At 32.5% G+C, this 9,810-nt stretch overlaps 1 protein-coding gene across 1 annotated transcript; it reads right to left on the minus strand.

Annotated features, from left to right (window-relative positions):
- Positions 1 to 569: 569 nt before the first annotated feature.
- On the minus strand, positions 570 to 5,494 carry LOC145624473 (rho GTPase-activating protein 1-like). The gene is made up of 5 exons (XM_081677515.1): positions 4,760 to 5,494; positions 3,249 to 3,369; positions 2,908 to 3,027; positions 2,187 to 2,417; positions 570 to 1,550 (listed from the first exon to the last, which is right to left on the minus strand). The coding sequence occupies exons 1-5, from the start codon at positions 5,203 to 5,205 to the stop codon at positions 1,047 to 1,049; spliced, it is 1,422 nt and encodes a 473-aa protein (XP_081533641.1). The 5' UTR covers positions 5,206 to 5,494; the 3' UTR covers positions 570 to 1,046.
- Between the last annotated feature and the right edge of the window lie 4,316 nt (positions 5,495 to 9,810).

Here is a 9,810-nt window from a genome sequence, read left to right on the forward strand (position 1 = left end):
ACATGCTCTAACTTTGCATGATGTGCAATATACTATGATTGTATTTACTTTACAATTGAGAGATTCATATTACCTAGTAATATTATTGATTTATATTTTATGAATCTAATTCATGAAATGGCAGCTATTAAGAAAATAACACATAACTTGCGTTTCTAAAATAATAGTTTTATAGGCCTTAACCGTACATTTTAGAAAAGTTTTTTAAACAAAAATTTTTTGAGATTTATTTTTAGTACTCCGAATGTAACAATGAATACATGCGTAGATAAAGATGAAACGAGATTATTATTACAAACGAAAATAGCATAATCAAATCACTACTCATTTTGCAAGGTTGCTCTTACTCTAAGTATCAAATATCTTTTCAAGTCATTTTAGACTGTCAAACTATGAAAAATATAGCATTCAGTATTTATACATTCAAATTATTGAGGATTTCTTTTTCAACTGCGCTGTAACATCCCTTAACAAAAATCTCTTGATTATGGTTCTCAAATTTTGTCAAGACTTTCATGTTACATTCATCTGTTTTCCATATCCAACAAACAAAATTTTAGAACACTTGATTGAATTACGATCTCTGAAAATATTAGAAGCATAATTGATCTTTTACAAAGATAAAACTATGATTAATTGAATCGTAGTAATCGTATTAACGAAAAATTAATTCTTCCACCCCTGCTGTTATGTAAAAACTAGAGTTTGAGAAAGAGATACAATAGAGTTATTCACTACACCCAGATCAGATATACAAGCTGCCATATTTCTCATGGAAACAGTCAGGAGGCAATCACTGTAAGAATCACAATTTTCCGAAGATTTACCGTGTCTGTGACTAGCACTAGTTTACAAGAACCTGTTAGCTATCCATGCTATGTGTCACAAGAGATCAGAAAGCAAGCTAGAATACCCAGGAGAGAAGGAAGCTGGGCAAAAAAGACAGTTAAATAAAATTGCAAGCAATTAAGAGTCATCCCAATTCCGATTTACCATTTTGAATCATAGAGCAAAAGCCTAGACAAGCCGTCTAAGCAGACCTGCTTTTACCGCCAAGCTTCAACGTGCTCTATCCTTGAACTCACACAGCCCAAGTTGCTCATGGTCTTTGGTTTGTCCATGGGTCGCACAGGAGGCCGCCCTTTTAAACTTGCAGGGTCCTTCCTGACTACAATGGAGGCACTCGATTGAAAAAGAGGTCCTGTACGGATCTTTAGACTGGATTGTAACCCCTTAAAAGATTGCCAATGGAAAGGTGAATCATCAGAATCATCTCCATCCTCGGAGTGCTTAGTATCATGGGGGCTGTCAAAAACAGGTTCATCATCAGATGAATAGTGCTCAGGCTCTGATACCTCGGTTTCTTCAAGATAATCTCCCAGACAGGCCTGTGACGGGCTTTGATGTCCGCTCTCATCTGAAGGTCCTGCACAAGGACAAGAAGGGGCTATCCTTGCGTCTTCTCTGTCTTGCAGTCTTTTGGTGATTAGGGTTTTGAGGAAGTTCATCACTTGGACAGCGTACATCAAAGCAGTTAAAGGATCTGCCATCTACATATAAAAAGCAACTCATTGGTAAAAGCCTTAAAGAAAGCCGATTCTCTTGCAATCCAGTGTTATGCTAGAAAATTTCATACATGATTAAATGAAGAAAGAATTAAGTAAATTTAGCCCCAAGCGTGGCAATCAGACACAAACTGTGGATTACGGAGTACAAGAAGGAAACCATAGCATGGTTATTGGTTAACGATGCATTACAACACTATTATTTGGCTTCCAATTTAATTGTAAGAAAAACTATTTGGCTTCCAATAACTTCCACAGCAGATAAATTCGTCCAGTACATTAAGTGATAATGGCTACGACCTAGCTGAAGATATTCAAGTGGTTCCCCGCACACATACCAAGTATTTCACATGTAATTATTCATCAAAGTAATAAAAAAATGGTGTACATTTCTACAAAACCTTTGTTTAGGTGGATATATGACCACACATGAACATGTTACGCCTATAAATGATGTAGTATTATCTGACATATGTTCCAGAATGTAAGCAGATAAAAGCTTCTAAGTTGAATTGAAAAACTTAAAATTTTCAGCTATCGCACAAATAAACATCAAAATCAATACATTTTACTACTATTTCAAGTCTAAAGGGGCAGGTAGTGATTGGTAATTTGGTATACCTGTGTCATATTTGGAGCAAACACCATAGCAATGTTGTGAGCATTCATCTTATTGTACTGTTCTTCTTCGACAACATCCGCCATCAAGTTGATGGCCCAGTCAAGCAAAGAACTCTCCGTTGGAGGAAGCAGCCTTACAAGCTCAACACAATCATCTTCAGTCTGGCACTGCATCACATCCTCGGGTTCCAAAGGATCCAAAACACCAGTTGGGAGTTCTCTAAACCATGCCTGGAGAAAAGAATGGAAATTATAGTCAGCAGGAGAACTTTACTGGAAAGAGACAATTCAAGATACTTAAAATTTTCATTTTTGAAAGTATGTGAATAGCAACCATTTTTGGGAGAAAATTTTTCACAGCATAAAATTTCCACACCAGTTGGGACTTGGGATTTCTCTAAACCATGCTCTATGATTTTTACGTATTACTTCCTCCGTTTCTATTTAGTTGATGCGTTTGATTTAGGCACATATATTAAGGAGAGGAGAGAGAGTGAGAGAGAATGAAAAAGCAAATGGGGTAGCTTGTAGATGCAAAGTAAAAAAGTTACCCAAAAAGGAAATGTGTCAACTAAAAAAAAACTTCCTAAAAAGGAATACGTGTCAACTAAAAAGAAACGGAGGTAGTATGAGATTCCAATTTCAAGCAGTTCTCTGTATAAGATTCTAACCAAGCAAGAACAAAATCGCTTGTCAATGGATACCAAACTCATAGTTATACCTTGATAAGGCCAGCTAGACAATGAATATCTATGTCTTCTGGTATAATACCCCCATTTAATTGGTCTCTAACAAACTCCTCCTGACTATTGTCCGCGGTAATTCTAAATATTCCTTCCTCCTGCAGACACAAAATTACATTGTTAATGCTGAAATGCAAAAAAAAAGATTAAAAGAAACATTTAAAAGGAGTAAATCAACCCCCCCCCCCCAATGGATAATCTTCAAGAGTCCAACCAACACAAAGCAAGAATTAATCCAATAATTTCATCAGGATTTAGGACTGTTGAAGGATGTTATAATTTCCATAGAATTTACAAGAGATAGCATATAAGCATGTACCTGCAAGCCTCCTTGAGCATAGAGACGCCTTTGCATCAATATAAGTATTGTTGGCACACAGTTGCCTCTAGAGTCATATGAGAGTTGCATGGATTCCGTGGAAACACCAAAAACTGATGTACTGCACATTTAAATGAATCCAGATTAAGAGAAGGCTGAAACTACAATGCAGCATAAATATCGATAGTATAAAACTTGTTGATTAGGACAATAATGCTAAGTACTAGAAAATATGTATATATCTGGAAAGAAATGTAAAATGAGAGTGTCTCAGACTTGCATAAATGAAAAGGGAGCCATATTAGACCAGTACTCCGACCATAATAATCTTGTTTTTTAGAAACAAACAAATAACTGACCTCAAAATAAGATTATGTATAAGACATCTATGAACATGGATTCATAGCTTTAGATTTGCCTCAGATGTGATTCAGGTATGATCATGGAAAAATATGAAATTTATACCTTTATTTGACAAACAATCAAATGTAAACCAGAACATCTCTAATCCTTCAATATTAGAATGCCCTCCTCTTTGGTTTTTAAAGTGGTTGACTATTATCTAATATCACAATTTAACGACAAAGTGCACAGTGTATATCATAGACTCATCAGATAGATTTTATGTAATTTTCTACACTGTCAATACACAAACATTACCGATGACCCCCTGTAGATGACTACGGAGTATATAGCAATGTGTGCAGAAAATTGCCATTGACCCTCTACAGATGACTATATGGCAAGAACAAAGTCAGAACATCATAAAGGCCAAACCATCAACCTCATATACGCAAAGGAAATGTCCCAGATTATTTGCTATGGAGTATTGTGTAATCTTAGGCATAAAAATTGCATGATTTTACTTCAGGATTTTGTTCATGAAGCCAAAAATACAGCTCCAGATGCATCTAATGCTCATGCCCTCCGCCCTCGTCACATTACACCCAAAAATAAAAAATTAAAATTACTACTTTACACCCTACAATTATCAAATCACAGATATAATCCCCATTTCTCCCAGAATAAAGATACTCTTTAGGAACAACGAGCCTGACGCTAATCAATCTGGACATACTTTGCCCTCACATCATCCATCATCAACAAAAACACATTTTTATATAGTGCACCAAATGCAATATGCCCTGAATTTACCAAATTACAATCACCATTAACAAAACGGTCAAAATCCCATCTTACATAATGCACCAAATACAAACATCCATATAAATTTCAATATCAACAAACTTACAAAAATTTAATCCGAAAAATCACCCAAAAAAACAAATGTACCTTGCTTTAACAAAACCCCGGCTCACATAATACATCAATTACAAAACAACCACATCAATTTATCACAAAAAATCAACCAAAACAACAAATGTACCTTTGTTCAGCAAAATCCTATCTCACATAATGCATAATTACCGAACACCCACATCAAATTATGCACTTATACCAACAAATTCATCAAAATTAACCAAAAAAAGCAACCAAAAAAGCAAATGTACCTTGCACTAGGAGCCCTTCTAGGAACTTCAGGCTCAAATTCAACAGGCAAACCTAAGAAGCCATTAAACCTATCAAATGTGACATGAGCCACGTGGCGGACATTGGTAGGCCAACCAATATCCATACCAGAAGAAAGATGATCTTCCCTCTCAGTGCTGCAACCAATCAAAGACTTCCTAAACAAAGCTACAAGAAGAGCCAGGAAGGAAAGCTCTTCCCTTTCTTTCTCTCTCCTCTTCAAACTTTCACTTCTCTCTCTAAAACTTGAATTTGAATCACTATCACAATCACAATCAACCCCACTATTTCTTCTTCTATCTACAGAACTTGAGCTTGAATTAGAATTAGGGTTTTGATTTTGATTATAAGGCTGGAAAAAAGTATCAGAAGGGGTACTTCCTGGGGATGATGAAAAATGAGATGGAGAATGTAATACTTCTGTCATTTGTGTCAATAAATCAAATGGGTATCAAAATATTCCCAAAAAATTTAAAAAAAATCAAGAATTTTGACAGAATTTTTCAAAGATCAAATTTTTTTAATGGGGTTTTTGAAAAGGATGGAAATTGTGAGTGGGATTCAAAGAATAAGTAAAAATGGAGGACGTGGGAAACATTAAGAAGAAAATTTTGGGTGAATTTCTACAGCTCTGCAAAAGAGCGTTGAACAAGCAGAGGAGAGAGAAAGTGAGAGAGATGGATGAACAAGTTTTTTTAGGGAGTTGTTTGTTGTTGTTTGAGTATTAAATTTGAGTTAAATTAATCATTTATTGAGACAGTTTTTTGGGCAGTTTTGCATTAATACATAATTTAGGTGGACCACTTTTCATAATTTTTCTACCATTTTCCTATTTTATGGGGATGTGTTTGTTCTTCAAATCAAAAATACAAGTATGTGTCTTCCCTCCAAAACGTGTTGTTGTCTATATATGGACAATTTGGGGTTCATATTTACATGTGTTTGGAAAAGAAATCTACTAGAATAGAAGTAAATTTGGATAAGTTTTTCGGTTATGTTTCGACCCTTAAAAATTGGAGGGCTAGAAGTAAATCAAAACTTAAACCACATTATCTGAAATTGTCATTCTTAGAGCATGTTCTAATAGATTGAAATCAGCTGAACTAAACTGAACTGAATTGAACTAAATTGAGCTGAACTGAACTGAACTAAGTTGAGCTGAACTAAGTTGAGTTGAACTGAACTGAACTGAACTGAACTAAAATGGATATTTTATAAGACAAGGAAATTAGGAGCTGAACTGGACTGAAAATAAACGTATGAGAACAGGCCCTTATCTCGATACTTACTATAGTATGTGCAACAGTGCATTAAATCGAATTTTCATTTACGATATATATTTATGTTGACAACTAGATAAGTAAAATTTGAAGATTCTCATATACATATACAAAAGTATCTATTGAAGTAAGACTTGACTTTTAAAAATAGTGGTTTTTCGTCACAAGAGCAAATTTAAAAGTTCTACACAAAATGTTACATTTTTATTAAAAAATGGTATTATTGCTAGTTTATATATATGAAGTATAAAGTTTTGAGCTAGAAAAAAAAAATCCGACTTATATGTGACCTGATCTAACTCTAATGTAATCTTATCCAAGATTTGATGAGCATGGACACATAGGAATCACATTCGACTAATTAAGCTTGATCTTACCCCATTTAGTGACTCGAATTAATACTTGTCACTATATCACTCCAAAGCTAGGGTTTTACATCTCACATTTAAAGTAATAATTATGAGTTAAGTATAAAGATGGGGACTAAGTTTTTAGATTTTTCACCTTTTGGGACCTCAATGTTTTTTTTTCACCTTTTGGGACCTAGAGTTAACATTCCGGCCAACTAACTACACTTAAACCCATCGGAGTAAAAACATAGGTCCTTCCCATTAGTTACTTGCCAAATTCCCAAAAAACATAGGTCCTTAGTCCTTAAAAATCTGAAATAAATAAAAATAAATGAAGGGACTAAGTTTTTAACTAAGGGATTATATTTTTTACAAGGCACGATACTCTCTACTCGTGACATGCTTAATTCTATATTTATATAATTCGGCATGCGTGTAGATTTCGTATACTTTTACCTACTAATTACTTACTTTTTATGTGTGACTTCAACATTAATATATTGAGACCTCGCTTAACTTGATATCTAATATATACATATCAAATACGGAAAAGCATAGCATAACCTATTATCAATAATCAGTGGCTCTATAGATGGCGACCGATAGTCATGATATGTGACTAATTAATTACCTATTTAAAAAATGATAACCTGACTATAAACTATATACTACGTATGTATAAGTTGAAGTTTTCTTTTTCTATTATTATCAAGTTAAAAAGGGTTACTTCCTAAAAATATATAAATTGTCATCTTTTAATATGAAGCATAAGTTGAGATAAGTTTTTATTTATTTATTTATTTTTACGTATAATTACAAGTATATAAATTGAACTATACTTTTTTTTTTGACGGGAAATTCACTGTTTTAACAATATATTTACAAGCTTATTTTGGTTTATTATTGTGTGTTTAGTTAGCGTGCTTGCAATTGTTTATCATTCATAATGTTTTCTAATTATTGTATATAATGAGTTAATTACAGTTTTGTTGTACACCATCAATCCACACTAAGCTACTAATCTCTCTAATTGTTAATATGTTATTGTACGTGCACTACCGTTATGAACAACATTAAATTTTATAAGAGAAGAAAAATCTTTTAATAATTAGTGTTGAAGTTAAAGGAAAGAAAATATAAAAATTAATAGCAAACTTTAGCCTTGTAATTAACCACATATGAGAGAGAGTAATAAATGAAGGGACTAAGTTTTTAACTAAGCGACTATGTTTTTTTACTCACCTTTAGTTACTTTTGGCCGGAAATTGGACTATAGGTCCCAAAAGGTGAAAAAAAAAAAAAACTAAGGTCCCAAAAGGTGAAAAAATAAAAAACTTAGACCCTAATGTTATACTTAACTCTAATAATTATCATAACTTTTATACTAAAAACCATAAGTTGGTACTTTTTTATTGTATTAACAATCAAATGCCTTAACCCTAACTTTATCTTACTTTCCATTGTTGCAGTCTACTCTATATCTCCGCTCCCTTCTTGCCTCCCACATCATTGTATATTCAAAATAACAAGACAAAGTGAAATAATATACTACAGTTTTACCCATGAACATACTAATAATTTATAATAAGGCATTGTCTAAAATTAAATAAACTTATTAAACATTATTATAGCTTAATTTAGCTGTAAATTAACATAACTTGCTATTAACCATCAACGAAATTTATTTTACTGAACTTTCTTTTTTTATTATGAACTTCTTTTATTTTTTATAAGTGAAAATAAAATGAATCGACAACACCTTAATCTCCCGACAATTATGTAGGTCTTTCTAGTTGGTAGTATAGCACATAAGCACATACAAATATACCATGATACTATCACAAATCATGTACTGTGTTGTGTGCTATATTTGTGTTACTTGGTGGTCTGTCAAGTAATATATCTAAGGGAGCTTGAAAACATGTCACCCTACTTAGTTTCAACTTTCAAACTATCATCACGCATGCATGTACCATGCTATCATTACACGAGGAGACTAAGATCTAATTATAAAAAGAAAATTAGGTCATCAAGATTCAAAAGCAAAAATCATACCACCTTAGAAAAATTAATAATGTTTTTTCAACTACTATCTGGTTTTATAATTGGCTATGGTTTAGCTAAATTTGGAACATCATTATTATGTTGCCACTGCCATGAGATTACACTCATAATAAAGAAGAAAATTAAAGAATAATTATAATTTCCTCTTTATTAATTTGTGATTAGTACCAAAAGATTATGTAAATAATGATCTAAAAATGTCACTTTCATGTAATCCGTCAAAAATAAAAACAAAATGTGTGATAATATCATGTCACATGCCTATTAGCTAACTGTATCTTACCCACCATTATCAAGATTGATGAAGCGAAGTCAATGGTTTTCCCTTTCTTACTACTTCAATATTTGAAATTTTAAATTAAAGGTGTAATACTTCGTATCTTGCTAATTTGTCCAAGTTGAACTTCCAAGATTACTAGATTATGTAAGAAGTCAAATAACACTGTATTTTATATTCATTTTGAAGTCCTTGTATTATTAATTTAATAAAGTACAACATAAAATTACTTGGGAGCACCATTAGGAATAATAGTTGTGCGACTTTGAGTCAAGGCTTTCACATTTTTTGGGGATTAAGAAAGGAAATAACTAATGTTGTACATTTGAAGAATTGTATCTATAACAAACTTCATCAAATCTTTTTTACTTGATCGGTTTCTTTTATCATGCTTGTCGATCCACAACTTAACAATCATTAATATTCTATAAGTAAAAATTATATATTTTGATAATATTTAATTAGATGATCCTGACAAGATCTCACATGGAGTATAAAGTTATAAACTAATTGAGGCGTAGAGTCATTTGAGATACAAACTTTAACATTAGTGTTCGTTTTTGCACTTCAATTTGATACGAAGTACTATACATATATGGAAATTTTATTATAAGTATAAAGATTAAGCTAACATGAACATTGAGAGGCCAGTCAAAAAACCTAAAGCATATGAACTATTACAGTATAAAACATATTATTGGGCTTCAACCATAAAGTTAAACTTTTGATACAAGTATATAACTTTTTTGATGCAAAATTCGAGACATTTTCTATCTCTTGATATGATTCCGTCTCATCTAAAATGACTTAACAAAATGTTTACAAAAAACCACAATTAATTACATACACAATTAAGTAACACAACTACACAAGTACACAACCTCACAAGTTATGAAAATCTTAAGTGGGCCTTGTTTCCTTTGGGCCTTTGGTTGACAAATATGAAATGGACCATAAAAGAAAAAACAAGATACAAAAAACCTACAAAAATTTTAGTCTTAACCCAAAAACCCTGCTTTTGGGTTTTTTAGTCAACCCAAAACTACAAATTTTATTCCGTA

The sequence above is a fragment of the Chenopodium album genome, chromosome 3 (assembly GCF_948465745.1).
Source record: "Chenopodium album chromosome 3, dcCheAlbu1.1, whole genome shotgun sequence".
In the NCBI taxonomy this organism is placed as follows: Eukaryota; Viridiplantae; Streptophyta; class Magnoliopsida; order Caryophyllales; family Amaranthaceae; genus Chenopodium; species Chenopodium album.